The sequence below is a fragment of the Symsagittifera roscoffensis genome, chromosome 4 (genome assembly GCF_963678635.1).
Source record: "Symsagittifera roscoffensis chromosome 4, txSymRosc1.1, whole genome shotgun sequence".
NCBI lineage: Eukaryota > Metazoa > Xenacoelomorpha > Acoela > Convolutidae > Symsagittifera > Symsagittifera roscoffensis.
Genome location: NC_087065.1, coordinates 67,311,752 through 67,335,497, shown reverse-complemented (window position 1 = coordinate 67,335,497; position 23,746 = coordinate 67,311,752). Strand labels below are relative to the sequence as shown.

General features: G+C 35.8%; 2 protein-coding genes and 1 non-coding gene across 5 annotated transcripts in view; 2 read left to right on the top strand and 1 right to left on the bottom strand.

The window, feature by feature from the left end:
* Positions 1 to 23,746, bottom strand: part of LOC134845320 (Bardet-Biedl syndrome 2 protein homolog) — a 342,396-nt gene that overhangs the window by 176,372 nt on the left and 142,278 nt on the right. The window lies entirely within an intron of this gene.
* The window catches only part of LOC134845000 (uncharacterized), a gene marked incomplete at its 5' end in the record, with an annotated part of 41,159 nt that continues 23,438 nt past the window's right edge, over positions 6,026 to 23,746 (top strand). The window contains 12 exon segments of the mRNA XM_063861830.1: positions 6,026 to 6,214; positions 7,213 to 7,394; positions 7,702 to 7,918; positions 8,365 to 8,554; positions 9,049 to 9,234; positions 13,809 to 13,919; positions 17,956 to 18,083; positions 18,576 to 18,719; positions 19,241 to 19,379; positions 20,079 to 20,228; positions 23,001 to 23,037; positions 23,357 to 23,586. Of these exon segments, the coding sequence (XP_063717900.1) occupies positions 6,026 to 6,214; positions 7,213 to 7,394; positions 7,702 to 7,918; positions 8,365 to 8,554; positions 9,049 to 9,234; positions 13,809 to 13,919; positions 17,956 to 18,083; positions 18,576 to 18,719; positions 19,241 to 19,379; positions 20,079 to 20,228; positions 23,001 to 23,037; positions 23,357 to 23,586 (1,903 nt within the window).
* Positions 15,008 to 15,168, top strand: LOC134845329 (U1 spliceosomal RNA). Its single transcript, XR_010162744.1, has one exon. It is a non-coding gene; the product is annotated as a U1 spliceosomal RNA (small nuclear RNA).

Below are 23,746 nucleotides of genomic sequence, written 5' to 3'. Positions count from 1 at the left end.
TTTTGTGAAAAAATTCTATTATATGTATAAGGTTTTTGTGCTCCTTGTCCGCGATATTCTTGGGTATACGGTGCAAAAATATCTGGTTGTAAATAATCGTCATCAGATGATAAGTAATCCGTATGATGAGGTGCTTGCTTTTTATTTTTATTTTGTTGAAAAAATGGGTAATTTTCACTGCGATCCTGTGGGGGATGTGAATTAGTTTGAAAATTTACTGAGTTGGCTGTTGTCATTGGGTTATTCCAATGATGAGAACTTATATGATTATTATCAGGTTTTCGTGGGGGATAATTAGTTTTTGACGAATGTTCGTAGTTATAATTGTGTTCTGCAAAAGTTTTTCTTGTGAACGTTCTTCGTGTTTTTGACGGTTTTGTCGTAGGTCTATATGTTTGATAATCCATATTAGAATATTTTGGAGCAACCGAAGGTTTAACGGTTGATTGTAAGGTTACTTGTGCCGTTGAAGTGTTTGTATTTTTTGGTGTTGTTAAATTTGGACGTATTGGTGAAATACTTTGTTGTGTAGTTGTTGTTGTTTGGACGATTTCTTCATTTATGAAGTGTGATGGTGTTTGAATATCTTGTTGTGTAAGATTTCTAGTTCCATTGAGGTTTTCATTGTGTTTGACGGTCGAATTTAAACTATTATTTCGTGTATCAGGTAAAAATGTATTGTAGTTCAATGGTGTTGCATCAATGGTCAGTGGTACTACTCTCACATAATCTCTTTGATAAGATATTGTACTTATTGCTTGACTTGAGATTGATTGTGGGATATTTATAAATGCATGATGAGACCATTCAGGGTCCCAAACGTAATTTGACTGTTGTGTGATGGCAGTATCATCGTTTGGATTTTGAGATCTAAAATTTTTTCTTGCTTGTGAAATTAAGTCTATATTATGTGTGAAATAATCTATTATAAACCATGCCAAAATTTTTTGTAAATCATGTTTTGTGTGTTGTGAAACATCGTCTTTAGTGAAATTTTCTTTGATTATATGTAGAAAAGTTGAAAATATTGTAATTTCATTTCGTACTTGTATATGTTTGGATGTCTCAGTTGGTGAGATACTTTGAATTTCTGTTTTTTCTAATATCGAAATGTAGCTATATATTATTGCAAAGACTTCGTTAGTGAATATAGATTTTGCTCTTTGTGAGTTATGGTATTGTATGCTTTTAATATATTCTTAGAATACTTTTGAAAATTCTAATTCAAGATCGTCTGTTTGAATTACATATTTGCAATGATTCGGATTTGGTGTGCTGAATTCTATGGTGTAGATTCCGTATTGTTGTGTTAAATTACATATATCTTTCGGATAATGTTCAATAATTTGTCTTTTGATTTTTACATCTGGGAATTCTGCTTTGCATAGACTGATTCCGGGTTCAAACAAATTTAGGAGTAAATTTTTGCAAAATATATGCTGCCCTCTATCATTGGGTGCATCTACGAGGAAGGGGTAAACTTCTTCGTCATCTGGACTTTCGTCACTTTGAGTGTGGCTGTGGCTCATTTTTTCGTTTAATGACTGTTAATATATAACTAACGATGTGCCTAATTGGTTGATTCCAATTATACAAGTGTACTGGTTTGTGTTTATATTGTTTTTTTATTCTTCTTTTTCCTCTTTTTGATGAATTTGAAGTTGTTTCTGAGTCGGAAAAATATAATTGATCGTGGATAGGACAATTTTTGTCAATCGATTCTTTTAATTTTTAGAGTTCATCTAAATTGTTGGCTTCTGATTCTGAAATTGCGTTTCTATTTTTTGAAAATCTTTTTCGTGTGATTTGTCTTTGTTTGCTTATGATTTTTCTTTTAATTGTTAGTCGTTTTGTTCTAATATATCCAACTGTTTGTGTATGAGGTGTGATTACAAGATCGTATTTTTTGTTATCTATTTCGCAATTGTGTAAAACAATTGTTTGTTTGTTTCCTAGATTTTTGAATGACATAAGGTTTAGGATGAGGGATGCAAAAAGTTGTTAGATGATGTCTACTTTTCTTAAACTATTAGTCCTTACGATTTTTTGGTTAGCTTAACCTGGGTCTTTTTATTTAGGGTTGGAGAGAAAAGTATATCGATTCCGAGGAATGACTTTTTACTTTCTCGTGGCTAGTCTAAGCTAAGGTGTTAACTTACTTAATCTTACTTAGGGGTAGTGATTGTGTTCAAGGGTTGGAGAATAGTAAATCGATCCACAAGGTTCAGGTATAATTAGAACGCAAGTAGTTCGTTAGGTACTATTTTAAACTTACTAAGTCTAAGATCTATCCTGGGTCTGGTAAGAGGATGGTTCAAGTGAAGGATGAATAACCGAAGTTCTTCACTGTTTATCCTAATTTGAATGGTTAGTTTTGTTGAAAAATTTCTATTAGTCTTGGGTTTTTTGGAAGGGTTGGATAGTGAATCGACGTTTGAGGTCGTTAGACACTTGCTAAGTGGGTAGGGGAGAACAAAATTGTTCTTTTTGATCCAAGGATTGGCCTTGATGATTAAGCTTTAAATTTAGTGAAATAGAAAATTAATTAAGATCCAAGGATAAGCCTTGATGATCTGATTTTAAAATTAAGTGAATTTAAGTTTTAATATGGTTCAAATTTATTTAAGAAAAAGATTTAGTTTTTTAATGATATTAGTGAGCTTATGATTGCTGTTATGTTTAGGTGATGAAGCTGGGACAACAAATGATTTTATGATTACTAACAATTTATTGTCATTCTACTAATTTTTGTTTTTCTTTTCAATAAATATTTTCCAAACATGTTTTATATAAGACTGCAGAATTTAAGAAAACGATCTGAGATCTTTTTATCAATCGTTATTGTATATTAATAATTTTGTTTAGCGCCTGTAATGATCATGAAGTTTTGACTTCAAAATTTTATGTTCGCAAATGAAAATCTAAATTCATTGCTAATAGGATTCTAAATATAAAAGTTTGTGTTGGCTTTTGCCGTACAATCATATAACTATATGGTAAGTTTCTACTTTGTCGTATGTCGTCTCTTGTTCGAGGTCTTCTTGCGATTCCGGGTAGTTCTGCTATCGTTTGGAATATCGGCTCTGATCTATTGAGTCGTAGAGACATTTCGATTAAATTATCGTCGTATAACATTTTTAAAATGTTTTGTCTAAATTCTAAACTATTTTTTTTGGTTAAATCTAAGCTATTAAGGTCTATTCGAGACTTATGGTCGCACCAGATGAGTTATGACCGATGTGGTTAACTCATAGAGTAATTTCGGATAGGGTACACCGTCTGCTCGTCACGCTATCTTATTTTCGGCCGGATAGATTCGTGCAACTTCTTAGTCTAATACCGATCCTAATCTTACTATTATACTTACTAGTCTCAGGGTGTTTAACTAGTCTCTGCTAGGCTCAATAGATCTAGGGTATACTGGTTTGTTGCGGTTGCTGAAGTTCTCTCGGAGAGACAACTAATGTCTAAGTTAAATTCAAATCTCTCTGGTGCTGAAAGTACAAGTAATTTCAGCACTTACAAATAAGTGGGTTGTTAGTTAGATGGATCATGATTGGTTAATATTAAATACTTTACAGTGGTAAAATATCTAATTTATCCAATCATAAAATATAGTTTAGATCAGGTTCCATAAAGGAGTAGCACGAATCTATGGGGACCAAAGCAGATACTTTGACCTGCAGACAGTGCTTTGATCAGAAATTATGCTCTATGCGAAGATAACCGTTCGACCTATTTCAATAGCAGAGTTTGAAGCAAACAGTATGGGCTTGAGGTGACAAAATAAGTTGTTTGAAAACCAGTGTTGTCTAAATATTTAACTCAGTGTGTTTTCTACAGGCGGACGAGAGGAATCTGAAGAATGACGTCACTGAATCCTATTTTGACTCGCAGTCGACTCCGAGTGGGCTGAGGATGTTGCTGGTGTTCCTTGCCGACAGCAGACACCTCCCGGATGACGCCAAAGGGTACTACTTCCGGTGCAGCGAGGAACAGGCCAAACACTCGCCACAACTCGTGTTTGTCAATGTACGCATGTGTTCACTTAAAATGCTCAGAATCACAGCTAGGAGATTGATCTAGTTCATGTCCTGGTGATTTATGAAATGGTTTTGAAATTTCGATAATAACGATTTTAAGGTTTATTTTAAAACGCCATACAGACTCTTTTTCTCAAAAATTGTTTGCTGCAGGCGTTTTTGGGGATGGTGTGCCATAGATGGCGTCTAAAGATTTTTTGGGAACGCTTTAGTTTCGATGAAACGTTCCTTGATTTTGGTGCGCCCTTCACAAAGCGAGTATTTTATGAACAAAATGAGCACCAAAAAAATTAAGAGAGAAAAACTTTTTGTTGCATCAACTTTTGTAGTTACAAAACTAATTGCAGATGGACCAAGTGTACATAATATTAAATATGATCTTTTCTTAAAAAAGTTTAATCATTCAGTGAATATACTAAAACTCTCCTTATCTTATTAAATTTTGGAGTTAATGATTGTAATTAGGGGCGGTGATTCGACCCCCTGCGGGTCCAAAGGGTCCCCCCTTTGGTACCTTTAAAAAATTTCTATTAGTCTTGGGTTTTTTGGAAGGGTTGGATAGTGAATCGACGTTTGAGGTCGTTAGACACTTGCTAAGTGGGTAGGGGAGAACAAAATTGTTCTTTTTGATCCAAGGATTGGCCTTGATGATTAAGCTTTAAATTTAGTGAAATAGAAAATTAATTAAGATCCAAGGATAAGCCTTGATGATCTGATTTTAAAATTAAGTGAATTTAAGTTTTAATATGGTTCAAATTTATTTAAGAAAAAGATTTAGTTTTTTAATGATATTAGTGAGCTTATGATTGCTGTTATGTTTAGGTGATGAAGCTGGGACAACAAATGATTTTATGATTACTAACAATTTATTGTCATTCTACTAATTTTTGTTTTTCTTTTCAATAAATATTTTCCAAACATGTTTTATATAAGACTGCAGAATTTAAGAAAACGATCTGAGATCTTTTTATCAATCGTTATTGTATATTAATAATTTTGTTTAGCGCCTGTAATGATCATGAAGTTTTGACTTCAAAATTTTATGTTCGCAAATGAAAATCTAAATTCATTGCTAATAGGATTCTAAATATAAAAGTTTGTGTTGGCTTTTGCCGTACAATCATATAACTATATGGTAAGTTTCTACTTTGTCGTATGTCGTCTCTTGTTCGAGGTCTTCTTGCGATTCCGGGTAGTTCTGCTATCGTTTGGAATATCGGCTCTGATCTATTGAGTCGTAGAGACATTTCGATTAAATTATCGTCGTATAACATTTTTAAAATGTTTTGTCTAAATTCTAAACTATTTTTTTTGGTTAAATCTAAGCTATTAAGGTCTATTCGAGACTTATGGTCGCACCAGATGAGTTATGACCGATGTGGTTAACTCATAGAGTAATTTCGGATAGGGTACACCGTCTGCTCGTCACGCTATCTTATTTTCGGCCGGATAGATTCGTGCAACTTCTTAGTCTAATACCGATCCTAATCTTACTATTATACTTACTAGTCTCAGGGTGTTTAACTAGTCTCTGCTAGGCTCAATAGATCTAGGGTATACTGGTTTGTTGCGGTTGCTGAAGTTCTCTCGGAGAGACAACTAATGTCTAAGTTAAATTCAAATCTCTCTGGTGCTGAAAGTACAAGTAATTTCAGCACTTACAAATAAGTGGGTTGTTAGTTAGATGGATCATGATTGGTTAATATTAAATACTTTACAGTGGTAAAATATCTAATTTATCCAATCATAAAATATAGTTTAGATCAGGTTCCATAAAGGAGTAGCACGAATCTATGGGGACCAAAGCAGATACTTTGACCTGCAGACAGTGCTTTGATCAGAAATTATGCTCTATGCGAAGATAACCGTTCGACCTATTTCAATAGCAGAGTTTGAAGCAAACAGTATGGGCTTGAGGTGACAAAATAAGTTGTTTGAAAACCAGTGTTGTCTAAATATTTAACTCAGTGTGTTTTCTACAGGCGGACGAGAGGAATCTGAAGAATGACGTCACTGAATCCTATTTTGACTCGCAGTCGACTCCGAGTGGGCTGAGGATGTTGCTGGTGTTCCTTGCCGACAGCAGACACCTCCCGGATGACGCCAAAGGGTACTACTTCCGGTGCAGCGAGGAACAGGCCAAACACTCGCCACAACTCGTGTTTGTCAATGTACGCATGTGTTCACTTAAAATGCTCAGAATCACAGCTAGGAGATTGATCTAGTTCATGTCCTGGTGATTTATGAAATGGTTTTGAAATTTCGATAATAACGATTTTAAGGTTTATTTTAAAACGCCATACAGACTCTTTTTCTCAAAAATTGTTTGCTGCAGGCGTTTTTGGGGATGGTGTGCCATAGATGGCGTCTAAAGATTTTTTGGGAACGCTTTAGTTTCGATGAAACGTTCCTTGATTTTGGTGCGCCCTTCACAAAGCGAGTATTTTATGAACAAAATGAGCACCAAAAAAATTAAGAGAGAAAAACTTTTTGTTGCATCAACTTTTGTAGTTACAAAACTAATTGCAGATGGACCAAGTGTACATAATATTAAATATGATCTTTTCTTAAAAAAGTTTAATCATTCAGTGAATATACTAAAACTCTCCTTATCTTATTAAATTTTGGAGTTAATGATTGTAATTAGGGGCGGTGATTCGACCCCCTGCGGGTCCAAAGGGTCCCCCCTTTGGTACCTTTAAAAAAAAAACATTTTTGGCCGACCGACCCTAAAATTTTTCTGAAGGCGCCTTTGGCGCCAATATATACTAACTTTGAGAGGGAGTGCGCGCCAAAAAAATGGATTTTTTTTGTCAAAATTTTCCGAAAAGTGCCCAAAAACAGTTTTTTTGACCTGTTTTTTCAAAAATTTGCCTGCGGCGCAGAAAGTTTTGCCAAAACAGCGTCTTGTTAGTGCTTTAGGAGAGCTCGGAAAATCAATTTGGTCGACCTACAAAAACAAAAAGTCTCAAAATTTTCGAAATTTTTTTTAAAATCCGACCCCCCCCCCCCTCGAGAATATCCTAGATGCGCCCCTGATTTAATGGTTTTTTGAGGAGTGCAATTAATTTTATCGAACGCTGACTCGTTCGTTCGGATTGATCTTATTGGGTAATAACTTCTGAAATCTTCAAAACTAATATTGTTCGATTTCATGCCCGCACAACAGTCGGTGTACTCTGTGTTCCTGAAGCACTGGAGCAAGATCAAGCTGGGCATGGCGAAGATGCGGGTGAACAGAGAGACCCCCAAGTTGGACCACTTTTTGAGAGCCCCCCTGAGACACATGGAGAGAGAGATAGTGGGTCAGAAGACTGAAACCTTCTGCTACAGTCCATTCCACTTCCATTTGTGAGTGCAGTTTGATTCAGAAGTATAATGGTGAAGTGGCTGAGGTCTCCGCCTCTCAGTCGAAAGGCGGTGGTTCGAGACTCACTCAGGATCCTTGCACGTTGCCAGTGGGTGAGGCAAAAAATCTATGCGGGCGACGCGCAACGTTGAATATCCGTTAAGAGACAAACACTTCTTGTTATTTTTGGCTCGACAAAGTACTTCTAAAAGAAACCCTTTAATTGATGAAGGTTTCATTTCCTGGAGGAACCTGATGTGGATTAATAATGATTTTAAAATATAATTAAGAAGCTATTTGGTTTTTCAGCGAAGATCCAAACAAGAACATCCACGCCTTTCTCGCCTCTCGCAACTGGACCAATGCGGAATCATACACTGCCCCGGAGCAGAGTAGGAAGAAGAGAGGGGATCCGGAGACTCCGAAGATCTACTCAATGAGGAGTGCATGTTCCATCTTTTTCGATGTTCCTCTGGGACTGAACCCGCAGTTGGATGACTTCCACGGAAAACCTATCGTCAAAATGGTCAGTAATAAACCCACCAAAGTTATGAATAAAAAGTTGTTTTCAGGTAGAAATTATAACAAGTTCACTATAAATGATACTGCAGTTAGTTTAGATCTGCCTGGGCGATCACGAGAGATCACATTTAAGTTTACAGATCCCTTTTCAAGTGTCGCAGTAACATTTAAAATCATCATAAGCGCAGTGTTTGGTTCTCAGAAATCAAAAAACCTATTGCAAGTTCTTCAAATTGAAAAAAAAAGTGATACAAAAACTGAATGAAGGATATCAATTGGGATTACAAAGCACGAGGCTATAAAAAATAGCAAAATTGTCATCCTTAAGAATCTTCAATTTTGCACGCGGATTATTTATCAAGTACAATAACGGTCAAGTGGATCATCAAAGTCACTTTGTCAGCAAAAAAAATCTAAAGGTTTCTAGAATTTTCTTCTAGAATTTTCTAGAACCTTCTACATGGCCTTGTGTGTTCGACCATCTGTGAGGTTCTTCTGGAAATGAAGGGGGGTCCCAAACAGGTGCTAGTGGCAGACAGTGGCCACAATGGGTTCCTCCCTGTCCTGCTCGCTTCTGTGGCCAGACTCAAACTCATCTCCGAAGTGTCCATAGTGGGGCTGAATTGCAGCGACACAAAAGGTAACAAGATTTATTAGAACAAAACACCCGGTTGTTTTTTAAAGAAAAATAAGAGGAAAAAGTTCTGACCTTTTCATAGTCAACCAAATCGTTCTCAGAGCTCTGTGCCAGTTTTGTTCACGCATAAGCAGTTATCCCAACCACATGTAATGATCATATCGGATTGTGTAAGATATTGATCCAAGACTGAAGTCAAAAAATTTTTCTGCGATTGAACCTTGTCCTTTGAACATGATTGTGGCAGCAACAGCATCACAATTCACAATAACTTCGACTCTTGTTATATTCAGTTTTCTCTTCAGTTTATTTTTAAAAGCGATCTAAGGCAAAAATTTACAAATCGTTTTTTTTTTCTTTACAAATGTGAATTTTCAATTACTTAGTTTTAAAATGAAGTGATAAAAAAAGGCCGACTAAACGCAATTTAGATCCTCCAACCCAGTGGAATTAAAATTGCACTGCTATCGTTTTGGGAAGTGTGAATTGTTTTGAAGGTGCGGATCGGCTGGCGAAGGAGTGGGGTGTGGACAACGTGAAGTTCCGACGTCACTCTCTGTTCCGACAGAGTGGGAAGAGTAGCGGGAAGTTGGCAGAGGCCAGACTGATTGTGCTGAACGCCACCAGTTCAGAGTCTGGAATAGCCAATCCAGGGGCACACTTCCTGGACGAGGACTTCACAGGTGGGTCGAAAGGGTCAAGTTAACGTCCTCGTTCCACCCAATCATTTCATTTGGATCAAAAAATTGTAGTTCTGCTATTTTAAAAACAATTTATGGGCGATAAATGCACTAAAAGGTGCTCATCTTATACCTGCAGCTAAAAACTAGGCAGATTTAACCCGAGATTCTCTCCGTGGCGTAGCGAGAGTCTCTGTATCCTCCGGGGGGGGGGGGGGGAGGGGGGAGGCATTTTACAAGAATTTTAGTCAATTTTACAATCATTATTTTAGCATTGCAAGCATTTTAGTCAATTTTGGTATTTGTAACGACACGTGACAAAAATTTTCGATCTTTTTTCTGTCATTCGAAAATTTGAAGAAAAAAAAGAAGTGGAAAAAAATCGATTTAAATCGATTTAAAATCGATTTGGATCGATTTCATTTTAGGTCAGATTTAAGATCCATTCAAATCGATTTAAAATCGACTGGAATCGATTTTTTTTAGCGTTGAAATCGATCTGAAATTTTTGTTTTGACTAACTTACTTTTTTACAACTTAAATCGATTTCAATCTAATCTGCATACTTTTTTCATACTAAAATCGATCGAAATCCATTTTTGTCAGTGCGGGTGGACTTTGAATGTCGAGAAGGTGTAGTTATATGACCAGAAATCAGCGGTCGGGAAACAATTGTAAGCCATAAATACTTAGTCGAATCAAATCTGATCTCTGTCTAGCAGCTCGAAAGAGTTTTGGACGACAAGTCGAACTATAGGCAGAGCACTGCCTAATTTTTTTCAATCTGATCCGCGGTAGATATTGAGCTACAAAACTGATCAATATAGAGGTTTTTTGGCAGCTCAAGTTATACCGCAGATTAAGTTTAAAAATTTAGGCAGTGCTCGGTCTATATTCCGACTTAGTAGTCGAAAAACCGACAAAAGACTAGAAAAAAAGACAAAAAAATTGGTATGTTTCTACTGCTGTCGACCTATTATGCCTTTCTAGGGCAAAGCCGTCTGTTACTTCGACTAAAAATTGCTTCTCGGCCGCATCAAGTCGATCACAAAGTTGAAACGTACCCCCAAATTTTGAGTAATCAAAAATAGGCTGAAAAAAAACAATTATTTGTAACGAAACAGGCTTTAAAGTCTTTGGATCTACTGATATTCTGATAAAACTGTCAGTACACGGCTTACCACTGTTTTGCCTCTGGAACATTTTTTTCAAAACATTTCGAGGCCAAACTGTGCACTTGATAGGCGTACAACTTTGTGTCTGTATGTTCCTGGATTCCAGAGACAACTTTTAACATGTTAAAATTTTGTCGGAACGATCAGAGAAAATGAAAGAACAAAAGAACAAAAGAAGTGTCTTTGTTGCGGTATCCGCTTATATTTCACAAAATGCACAGTTTGGCCTCGTAATGAAAACGTAACCTATTGACACCTTCTAACCAGGGGTGGATCAAGGATTCTTATTGAGGGGATGGGCAGATTTTTGAAAACTTTATGAAGATTTTGTCAAAGTTTTAGTCGACCGCAGGCAAACTTTTGAAAAAAAAACAGGTTAAAAATTGCACTTTTTGACGCACGTTTCCCTTCAAAATCAGCATTTTGTTGGCGCCGAAGGCTCTCTTATAGAAGTTCAAAGGTTGGTCGGCCAAAAATGGATTTCATAAAATAATACCAAAGGGGCGACCCTTTGGTTGCTGAGGGGGTCAAAGGTCGAATCCCTGAGGGTTGGGGGGAGCAAGGGGCGTCTTTTATGATGCATTTTTTGTTACTATGTTGACTTTAGAAAAAAGCAATAGGACAAACTTGATATAATTTTACCAAAAAGTTATGATTTAATTTGCACTCAAAAGTTAATTCGAAACATTCGGTTACGTTTACTTGATAAAAAGTTACGATAAAAACAAAGTCAGTTTTTGAATATCCTATAACGAATATTTACTTAGGCCGACAAAGTTTCAGACGGATACAAAGTCTGAAAATTTTTATGACGTCATATTTTTAAACCAAACATTTTTAAACTAACAGTATACCAGACAAATTTATTTTAATATACCATATACCAAACAATAGACCACACAATTTAGGACAAAATACGAGAAAATTTTAGAAAAAACAGTTGCATTTTTTTGGGCTCAGAAGCTATTCTAAAATATTTTTGCGGGTAATGTTGCTGAATTTATTTAGACGCTAGTTTGAAAATCAAGTAGTCAAAATTAGCACAGTAGATTTGAATTGCTTTTCTTTTACATAAGTGTAAAGGAGAGCAACAAGACACAAAGTTTGTAGAAGCTCAAATTTGCCCTAAAGTATCTAGGATGCAGGTCTTACATGAAGGGAATTTTGCCAGATTTCCCAAACTTATGATCCATAAATCAAATTAACAATAAGACACAGAGGCGAATCTAAAATTTTCTCGAGGGGGAGGCGATTTTCAAAAAATTTTTGAAAATTTGTTGAACAGTTTTTTAATTCGACAAAAATGAAATTCCGAGAGCTCCCAGATAACTTTAAAGACCCTAATATGGCACGTTTTTTTCACTCTGCAGGCAAATTTTTGAAAAACAGGTCAAAGTGCGATTTTTGTGCACTTTTTGGAAAACGTTGATTAAAAAATTGCATGTTTTCGGCGAGCGCTTCCCTTCAAAATTAGCTTATATTGGCGCCGAAGAAGCTTTTAGAAGTTTTTTTAGGGTTGGTCGGCCAAAAATAGATGTCTTAATATAATACCAAAGGTCCTCCCTTTGGTGGGTAAGGGAAAGGAATTAATAAGGGGAGGGGGGCTCGCCACCCCTTCCCTAAATCCGCCCCTGATAAGATGCATTCTGTTCTAGAAAGTACCCTAATATTGTTTTAAAAGTTCAATCAGAACTCTTGGATATGATTGGTTGAAATAATTCTAGTGGAAAAATGCAATCTTTTTCCATTAAAAAGAGAAACTAATTGCAAACTGTTTGCTATTCTGGGCCGTAAACAACACAGTTTGGTCGTATAAACACAGGGGCTCCGCAAAAATAATTATAGGGAAACTATTTTTGATAAATAATTTATTTTCGTTGTTGGAAATTAAAATAATTTATTTTTCAACAACCGTTAGGGCAATTATTTAGGAAAGCAATTACAATTATTGTTAAAATAATTGCTTGGTTGCGGCAAGCCAATAGCGTGGCGCCAAAAGCAACGAAGCATACTGTTTTTTTGACTGCTAGGTAAGTTCACTCTAATTGTTCGATTGCGTAAAGCCAATGGCGTTGCGCCATCTGTTGCTAACGCATATGTAACTTGCTTTAACAGGCTCTAAATTTCGTATAGAGTCGTACCCTTTGGTGGCAAGCTCGCAACACGTTGGCGCGGCTGCGGCGGTCACTATTCTGCAGCTTGAGTTTATGCTGATTGAACAGTAAACAATCTATCCATGAATTCGTTGGCTCAAATTTCAACCAATCAGAATTCAAGAAGATAAATTTTGGAACTTATGCGACTGATTTTTTATTTTGGAACCTATGAATATTGGAACCTATGGGAATTCACCAAAGCTATTTGTAAACGCTAGGTAAACGCATTACGTCTCACATCTCATTCAATCTGTTTATTATTCTCGTTTGAACGCTTCATTACTGCTTGAACTTGCTATTCTCGTGTGAAATGAACAAAGACGTCGTTCAGTTTTACTTTACTCATAAAGGCGAGAACAAATGGACTTGCAGATGTGGCCGTTCGAGAAAACAAGAATTAAACAAAGGTTATTCCAACCTCATGAGCCATATCACAATCGATCGCCCCGAGTGGAAAATTGAATTTACAGCTGGAAAAAACCAAAAGACCATGGGTTCTGCCGAAGTTAACAAAAAGGGATACAATTTATACAGCTGGCCACAGTGGACAATTATGGGGCATCACCCATTTTCATGGGTGATGCCTGAAATGGCTAGTTTCCTGAAATGGCAAGTTTCCTGAAATGGCTCATCATTTATCTAAGTCAGCTAGTATCGTCACCAGTCCCGATTTTGAGAACGGAATTGTTAAGTGCATTGACGGCAAATATTCAGAACTTTTGTTAGCTGAAAAGATTGCGCTCAAGTCCCTAGAAAAACAAGTTTGTGAACAGCCTTCAGGTGGAGAATGTTCATTTGTTGAGAAGATTCTTTTGGCTAAAAAGAAGAAGCTGGAACTTTGTGGTTACCTGACAATGAGTTGGATACCAGGAACTCCAAACGTCTGCGATCGTCTTTTCAGCAGAGCAAAGCTGAACGTCGGCTATCTACGGCACAACATGTCGCCTATGCACTTGGAAGCGGAATTGTTCCTATTTGTGAACAAAAAATTTTGGGACGCAAAAACTGTATCTCAACTGGCATCTAATCATGTTGACTTGTGATCAATTGTTGCAATATTTATATTTTTCCGAAAAAAAACAATTATTGCAATTATTTATTTTCTTCCCACCAAAATAAAAATAATTTATTTTGAAATGAGTAGTAGGGCAATAATTTTTTTTCAGTGCTCCATATTATGGCAATTAATTTTGCGGAGTCCCTGTATAAACAGAAAAACACTCGACAACAGAGAAACCATGTTTAGATGGCAATGCGGTCTACAGGTGTCTGTACACTGCCCAGATGAACGGGATCTACCCGACTGAGAATGCGGCCAAACTGCACAAGACAGCCATCATGCACAGTCTCACATTCTGTAAGTCACACCAACTCTTTCCTCATGTAGTTTAGGCCCTTATGGAGGGGGAGTTCATCTTTTGTGATGTTAAGTGTGTTCAAAACATATGTCTTCTCAACAATGGGGGGGGGGGGGGTTCCAATCAGACTTCAGAGTCTCAAGATACTGGGAAATGTGCTAAAAAATCACCCCGTCCCTGACTCGGACTCCATGGACTCTGATTGGTTGAAAATGTTCTCATGTTCCTTCTATCAAAAGACTACCCCCCCCCCCCCTTAGGGTGGCATAAAGTGGGAAAAAAATCCGTTTCAAACTTACCAAAAGAAACTTGTTGCTTTGTTGCTTTGTTGCTTTTCTGCACTATGCTAAACATATGTCATTCTGATCGGAACCAGTTGATAGATCTCTATGCTTGGGATTGAGGTGTATTTAATGACTTGATTCGTAAACTCAATTTTGGGGCATGCATGTGAAAATTGAAGGTCAAAATGCTTAATACTTGGACATGTTAGCAACATTTTGGAACTTTGGTATATTCTGTCCAAATTGCAGACCTCGCAAACTATTTTGGGATCCTTCCGTTTCAAATCGCTTGGACAACGGCATCCTTAAGAAACACAGAATTCTTTGTTTAAACTTGTGGTTTGCAAAAACATGTACTATTTGCATGAACGTAAGTTGGTGACAAATTTTGACACATTGCGTCTTGTGTCTTAAACATGAGTTCGTTCAGTAAGCGGAATCATAATTGACGAGTCGATGCCAAAAGAACTGCGCAATGCTATTGTTTCCTTTTGCCTGTGCAGTGAACAAAGACAAGCATTAGAGATCTACATTACCATATTTGGTAATATGACCAAATATGGTCTTAATATAGTCCTGGTCCTGTTTCGATTGAACAGAGTCTAAAAAATTTGAGTTCGAATCTAGGTAAATTGTGCCTGAAATCCGCGTTCATACATGTCTGTTCAGTAAAAATCATCAATTAATGAGCTTATTGACAGAAGTATCAAAAACATCGGCAAAATCCTGGAGAATAAAGTTCACCTTGGAATGAAATGCCGGCAACACTTATACGATATTCAGAATTGTTGGATTTTAACTTCATACTTACCTGGCGCCGACCGTCCTCCGATCAAGTAGAGAGGTGGTCCAGGGCGAGGCTTCTGCATTGCACTGGGCGGAGGTTGACCCCTGCGATTTCTCCAAGTGAGAAACTCGGACGCACAATTTATTAGTGTGGGGACTGCGTACGCGCTTTCCCTGAAAATTTTGAACAACGCTAATGCTTGGAGCAATTTCGCTCTGTTAATGTAAATTACTGATTGATTGCCAAAGAAACTAACCTAAATTGTGAATTTTTTAATGAAGATTTCAATTAATATTTGAACAACGGGAACCGTGGGAACTTACAAGCAGCCGTAAAAAGCCATAAATTAGCAGAAAATGATAATGGAAATCTACGTACTTTCACATAACTCAAATTCACCTTTTTGTTTAAATATTTGGATCTTATTTAATCTCGCCTTACTTCAAACTAAAATTTCACCCTTGGAGGATGCTAACTTGGTCCCACAAAACAATTGCCGCAAGAAAATAAGGATGTCTTTAATACAACCCTAGTCGATCAAGGATGGTTATCGTGCAAGATCTTACAAGAATCTTGCAAGAATCTTTAAGAGTTTATGTATAGCTTTAAAAGATCTTGCAAGAATCTTACAAGATCTTGCAAGATAACCAACATGCAAGATAACCATAATTTTGGAAGATTTTCAAGAAGCAATATTTTAGAGAAGATAACAGAGCTAGGACAAGCAAGTAGCGGAAGAAATTTTGCCCCCAGAATGTTCGCTTGTGCAAAAAATGGCAAATGCGAAGTGTTGAAATAAAGAGGAAACGAAATTAGAAAATGAGTCTCGAAAAGTGAACAAGACTGCTCGTATCAGGGCGAAGCCCTGAATGTTCCGACTGTCTCTTAAGGTTTATGGAGTAGTAATAACATGAAAATATTAAATGTAATAAAAAAAAGATTTTTTTTTGTGAAAATCATCCCCCCACACCATAAAAAGAAGTGATAAATTTTGCTCTTGTAACAAATCAATTACGGCAAATAGCCTGCTTCAACCAATTTGGAACGATTTCTAAGACGGATTAAATCTCCGCTGACCCGTTAATAGCGCGAAATATATCGCGCGCTAATTGTCCCAAATTGGCCAAAATGGCCAAAATGGCAATGTTTAAACCCTCATAACTTTACGAAAAATGGTCACAGGTGAAATATCTTTTCAAATTTAAGCTCAGGACAACAATAATTTTTGAATGATAAAAAAAAATTCCGTCAAAAATGGCTAGTTAAAAAGTCGAAATTTGTCTGAAGAAAAAAAACCCACCCTGAGCACAAATATTCCGTTACTTTCGTTACGAAAGTCGGAACAATAACTTGACCATTGCTTGTATCAATTCTCAAAATTCCTTTCAAAAAAAATTTTCATTATCTATCAACTGCACCATATCTAATTGGTGATTCAAACACTAGCCGCAAATACAAATGATTTTCAACACATGCTTTAACTTTGACGTCGGTTAGAGAAAAGAGGCGCTGATGCCGACGCAATTGCAAAATGTTCCACTCACACAGACTCGACGCATAGATGTTTTCGTGGTGATATGTTACAATAGGAGGTAATTTTGAGAATAGAGCATGTATTAAATTTCAAAACTATAATGCATAACATAGTCATTTCATTTTCAATCAGTTGTACTACTACTAAGATAGTTTCTGTAAATACATTACTCTGCCAAATTAAATTCTATTCAAACATTCAAACTTTACATTTCTTTCGACGAAAAATTTGGCTTTTGAAATAAACTATAAATAATGTACGAAGTATAGCAAAAAGCAATCCAGCTATTGGATTTTAACCTACCACCTATTGTACTATATCACCGTTTTCGTTTTGCATTTTTTCTCTATGATAATTTTTCGCACGATTCTTGCAAGATGGCCTACGGCTTGCAAGAATCTTGCAAGATAAACAGAATTGTCCAAGATCTTGCAAGGTGACCATCCTCTATCGACTAGGAAACTTTCTATTAATTGATACCTATTAGCTTCGAGAAGTTAACACTACCCGGGTCGAGATTTATGTTCCGACCGACTCGACCAAAAACTAGAATGTTTCGACCGTCTCGGCCCAAATCATCTTTTTTTCGACAGTGTTCGACCAAAGAAAGCACTCGGGTTGACCAAAGCTTATCATTTCAGTTTCATATAAGAAAAATTTCTTACCATACCATTCCATATAATTCCACGCGTACAGAAAATTGTATGAAACGCATATGATAAGCCTATTTTCATATATGAAAACTTTATGACAAGCATTTTTTCCATAAACCAAAAATATTGCTTTATTCAAGCTAAATTGTTGAAAATTTTTGGGTTGTTTTCATAACCGAACACAAGCTACCAAGAACTTGGTTTACTCAAAGCTAGAGTCTTCAAATGTCTTGCAATTACATTGAATAGGGAACGACTTGAATTGTCTTACAGTTGTCTTACACAAATGATATTACGGAAGTGACAAACTTTTGAATTTTGACAAAAGTTTTCCCGCTAGTTCTTGTGCAAAAACCTCAAAAAAATTTGAAAGCCTTCCGTAATTCTTATGCTTGGAAATTCAGTTTGAATTTATGAGCCGATGAACTTGACTTTATGTCTCGATTTTGAGTTTGACTAGGGCCTTCTCAAAAAAAAACATTTTTGGTCGAACTCTGACATGTTTTCGACCCATCTCATTCGAAAAATAAACCGCCAACCTCAAACCGGGTAGACATTTTGACATGTTTTTGATCATTAACGTCTCCCGCCATATCTAATCTGATTAAATCTTTACCGACAGAAACTTTTGTGTCAGAAATTTCTGATGTGTGTGAATTACATCTAATTGTGACTCATGACTCTTCCAGATGAAGTTGGGTAATTGAAACTTTGAAACTGACAAAATTGATAAAAGGAGACATCAATATGATAAATAGAGAGATGCTTTTGTTGTAGTTCCTAAGACGGATACGATAGTTTATTTCACCCAGTCGATGCTGAGGGCTGAGAATGAAGAGGTGGTCAGGAGTGCAATCGAGGAGTTTGATCAGAAGTACAATAACAACAAGGACTTCAAACTAGAGGTGAGCTTCGTGAACACACACACGCATGCATAGTGTTTTATGTCATATATATTTTTTGGCCCCGGTTTCAACCCTAGTGTTCTTAACAGCCAAATCCCGTAAGGTTGATTAAAAAAATTTTGCTTAGGAATACATAGCATTAATTTTCTTAGCCCCAGTTTTAATAACTAGTGTTCTTTGGAAGCAAATCGATCTTATATCTTACTTGTCTTGCAAAATTGTATGTTGCAAGTATTAGCACTTTTTTGCAAGATTTTTGTAAGACTTGTTTTCTTTTGCCAGAATCAAGCAAGATATGCATTCACAGTACACCAAGAGTTATCAAATTTGAATGTGGTCAATTTTTCAAATATGTCAAAAAATCTCAGCGATACCAAGTTTTAGAATATTAGACAACTTTATTTGAGCCTTAACTTAATTTAAAAACCAGCCAATAACATCTTGTGAGATATTCTGACTGTGAAATTTAATTCTACCAATTTTTTCTACCAGGTGAAGAGTTATGCTGACAAACTGCCAAGTATGACCTTTGAGGGAGCAGGCGTGGAAGGTGAAGGTCAAGGTCATCAGCAGTTCATGAGATTGAAGTCCCAGCAAGAGACAAATGGAGGAGTCATTGCAGTCATCACAAGAGGGGTCAGTCCAAAAAATAATACTTATTTTGACGATGATTTAAGGAGTTTGAATAACCCATCCGAAATACAAAAACGTGTTCAGCAACTCATACACATGGAATTTGAAAAACTACAGAGAAAACTGTTCATGTACGTGTTGCGAAAAAGGCTGCAGTATTTTCTGCCGCGCCTAAGTCTAAATTTGTTAATTTATGCTCTGAGTTGTTTTTGTATTTTTCCTGCAGGGTAAATTACAAGCCTTTCTTGGCTGTTTTCCACTTTCCCCCCACTTTCAATTCCAGTTTTGAAAAATCATTTTAACATTGTCAAAATGCAATGAAACTTGACATCGTGAACAAACCAACAATTGTGAACATATTTGGGTTTCATACATTAAATTGTAAGATAACGCGTTTAGCCATAATCACACGTAACACAACTATAAAAACTGAAAACTTGTCAGGTGGGAGGGTAAGTGGAAAAGAGTCCCCTTTTCTTCCTCTCCCCATCTTTTATATTAGCATGTGATGCGTATTATTACAGAAGATTACGAAGTCAGCCTCTGAGATTCTGGCACAGGCATTGAAGACTGGTCTGCTGACGAAGAAGGACCTCGGTCAGAGCGACAACTCAGAGGACTCGGAGTCCATGACAGGCAAAGACATCACATCACAGGACGCCAGTGAGAACATCTTACAAAAACTTTAGAAAATTTTTGTATGCTTTCAAAATGACATTTTTTTTCAATGTTGAAAATTTTTGAATAAAAGTTACGTCACACTCGTTTACAAAAAGTTAGATCACAGTCGGATCTCTTCAATTATTTTTTCTATTTTGCAAAAGGGGGAGACTCGTTGCAAGGTACAAACCGTTGAACTAGTTCATAAGGGGGTGGGAATTTATTACTAGGTACCAAAGGGCGGGAAAGACTTACACAGAACCAAAAATATATATATATAAAGTTGATATAAGCGAAACTATGGTGTTAATTTTTTGCGGCTCTGAGAGATAAAAAAACTCCCAAGAATGGCAAAAGAATTCACAAAAAGAAGAATGACAAAAATTGCTGTTTGGGTATCACAAATCTCAACTGGTATTTGGGAGATTTTTCAAGTCAAAATAAGGCGAAAGTTTGAGGCCGTTTTTGTCGTCGCCGATTTTTGCAGAAATACTTAAAGCTGTTTCAAATCAATTTGCATATAAAAATTGAGTTACCTTTTTGGCTTCAAATAAGGAACATCGTTTAAGCTCTGATCACAGAAATTTAGATAATCAATTTTCCGTGGCTTCTCTGAAAAAGAAGTGTTTTTTTTAAACTGAATTAGTTTTTTCAATTAAAAAGTTGCTCACAAACTTCTTTTTTTTACACCAAAACTTTCAGAGTCGGCTGGTTCGGCGAAGAAGAATAAGAAGAAGAATTATAAGTCGCTCGGCGGCAGACATGGGAGGGGAGGGAAGGCCAAGTCCAAACCAGACAAGTCCAAACAGGGAAAAATGACACTGGAGGAACAGATTGCAGCACTTCAAGCAGGTAGAAATATATCTGAAAAATAGTAGAATTAATTTTAAATGAAACACAACGGTTTGATGTTTTTCTTGCAATTTGAAATCTGTGCTTTCTGCCAATTGCCGATGAAGTTTCCACATAAATAAGACAAATAGGCTCATGCCATTAGCAAAATAAATTTAAAAACAAAGAATTTTGTAACAAAAAATGAATACATTTGAGTTTTTGAATGGTTAATGAAGCAAGTCAGTTTTTGTTCCGACCAGTGAAAATGGGGAGAAACTTTGTATTGGGTGAGTTTTAATTTCATTTCGCTTTTTCTTTGTTTTCCACGCAAAATCAGGTAACACAAGTAACTAATGAAACAAATGATATATCTTAAAAAAACTCCTTTAACCGCGACTCGAATGACAGTAAAAACATTTCTAAAAGTTGACCCAATATTGAGAAAAGATGGTTTAAATTTACTGTTTTTAGTGTAAATTCGAGTGAATAAATCGAGCGTTTATAGCGAGCGAGCACGCTTACTAGCTTACTATGGCTTGAATTAAGCTGTGAAAACTTATGTTTACTCAAGTAAATCAGTGTTTCAATATTTTAGCGCCGTTTTGAAAATCAAAAATTCAGAAAAAAACTGCGATAAAATTTAAGAAGTTTTTTTTGTTGGTTTCTTAATAATTTTTTTTGTTTTTCTAGTAATTTTTCTACAGAAACTGTTGCACAATTTGCTTAATTTAAAATTATTGTCGAAAAAGCCTAAACTCTACTCTATTGCTTAGAACATTTAATCACACCACACAGAACAAACGCCCCAATTTGAAAAAAAAATTGTGTTTTTTCTACACAAGAGTCATACAGATCTGTGCTACATGCAGAGTAACAAGCAATCCCGGTTAATGTTTCGTTTGTTGTTTTTTGTCAAGCAGAATGCTGAATTTTCGTAAGCTGATTTTCTCTCTCAGCGGTTTGATTTACTTTCTGAGATGCCGTGCACTGTATGGCTCTGTGGAGCTCGAAGATAAAAAATTAAATCCAAAACAAATTGTCCTTTTTTGGTTTTCTTTAAATTGGCTATGACTTTATTAGGAGTTGATGAACGTAACTTAAATTCTTATTTTGGTCTTAAGGCTCTTTTGGTTTTTTTTCCGGATAAGTCTCAAAATTTTTTTTCAGGCTCTAACATACTTTTGCTATTTGACTTTTCATTTATTTTGAGTTTCAGTTCATTTTCTCTGTTAAAAAAAGGAAAAATCCAAATTTGAACAAAAAAAAGTGTAAAAATCATGAAAACATGATTGGGTTCTAATTTTGTAAAAGGACTTTAAATATTAAGCAAAACAAAAAAAAACCTACTCATTGATCCAGTTCTATTAATCCATTGATCTACCAATTAATCCTAGTTTTTAAATGAAACCAGTCATTTAGAAGCTGTTTCAAAAACTCAAAATCTCTTAAGCCGTCTAGTTTTCTTTGAAAATCGACGGTTGAATTTTTTCTTTAAAAAGTCAGTTTGTTTTTTCTTTTCCAGTGATTCTTTTTTCAACTGTCTGTTGTATGTGGTTTTGTTGCTGTTAAAGAGACACTATTTTCGAAATGCAAGATGTTCGAAAACCTTCAGTTATAAGTTTTGACGTCCATCCTTTCAAAGGCAGGCTAAACTAGCTCTCCAATCACGAAGGAAATAACGGCGCAAAAGATGATCGAACTCCAGTTTCGAAACTGGAGTCTAATTTTTTGATTTCCGGAATTTTCACTTAACTTTCTATTGTTCTCAAATGAAGTTGTTTTTCCAGTGTTCTTAAATGAAGTCACAAAGAAAAATGCAACCATAAATAATTCTTGAAATTTAAAGAGTTTAAGGCCATTTGTTTTTTCATTGAATTGAAAGTTGCAATTATTTCAAAAATAAGTCAGTTTTTCTTCTGTTTCTGTGCGTTTATTGACTCTTTTCCAAATATCTGTTGGCTATTTTGAAAGTTTGCCCGTTCAAAATACTTGTCAAACTTATAAAATTTGTGTCCAGGAAAACATGAAAATATGTCACTTCTACTTTATATTGGACTTGGCCTAAGATTTCTCAATCAAAAGGTAAAAGTTTACCAGTATTGTAACCAATAGTTATTTTAGACACTGTAAAAAACAGTTGGAACATTTACGGTTTTGCCCTGATACAAAGGTTTTTTTTGTAAAGAAGGATTTGTGAGATGAATTGATCTAACACTTATTTAATAAAAAGGGAGCGTGCGTTACAATAAAACCGGAATATGATTTCAGAACAGTCAAATTTTGCTATTGTATAAGCGTTTTCTGTAAAATTTTGGATTAAGTGGCAAAATTTTTATAAACAGATTTTATAAATAAAGTAAACTTGCTAAATAGACATTTTATCCCGCATATGTGTTGATGAGGAAACCAAAAAAAAGTTTGTAACCTCAAAAAAACTACTACTTGAATTTCTTCGATTTTCAAGAATCATTTCTGAAATTTTCATGATGAAGCTCAGCCAGTTTGATAAAACTGAATGCATTTCAAAACTGTAAAACAAGCTCCTTTTTCTAATATAACCTTGAACTCCGTCATGTTTTTTTCAAAATGACTTAGCCTTATCAAAAAAATGTCAGAAACGATTCTTGATTTTCAAAAATGTTTAAAATCTAGTTTTTCTGAGAAATCGTTTTTTTGGTTCTCTTGAGTTCATCTTCTCATTTGCATCTGCCTGTTGGAAACGTTTTTTTTGCAAAAAGCAAATAATGGGTGTTTTTACGATCCTAACCTACAATTTTTCTCGTGTTTCAGGAAAATCGTTGAAATCTCTACAGCCGCCATCAGCAGGGTTAGTAAAAATTATATCAAAAAAGAATTTGCGGTGCTGCTGTTTATGATCATGATTATTAGACAAGAAAATATGTAAATTTTTAATTAAGTCTTATTGTAATCATATTGGCAAGGAGCTTCAATTGGTCCTCAAAAGTAGAACTTAAAGTGTAAAAAATAATTTTAACATTCAAAATCAAAACTGCTCGCCATTTCTAGAATTCTTCAGAGCAAGTATTTTCGACACCAGAGAAACTTTTGCAAGTCGGAAAAGCAAAATTGATCCTCATAATTTTACACTTCAATTTACATTTTTACAGTTAAAAACTTTAACATAGGCAGCCAAGTGGCACTGATTCGAATAGCGGATTGAGGATGATAACGATGATGTCCAACTCTGGAATAGAGTACAACTACCAGATAGTGCCAGACAATGCATCCAGCACAGGATCACACGGGGGAGGAGTGCTCACACTATCCACTGTGTCAACTGCAGAAAAAGACAATCAGAATAGTCTGAAGGGAGAGATGGCCGACAATCAGTTCAAAGGCGAGCCCACTGAGAAAGGTAAGCTTAACTTTTAGAAGAAAAACCATAAATGGCTGCCACTGCTTTCAAAACACGCCAATTCAACACGCCAAGAGCCATTTTATTCCAAGTCATTTAACGTCCTGCTTTTTGTCCTTATTTGAGCTAAAAGCTACGAAACAAATGTTCTGTTTTAAGA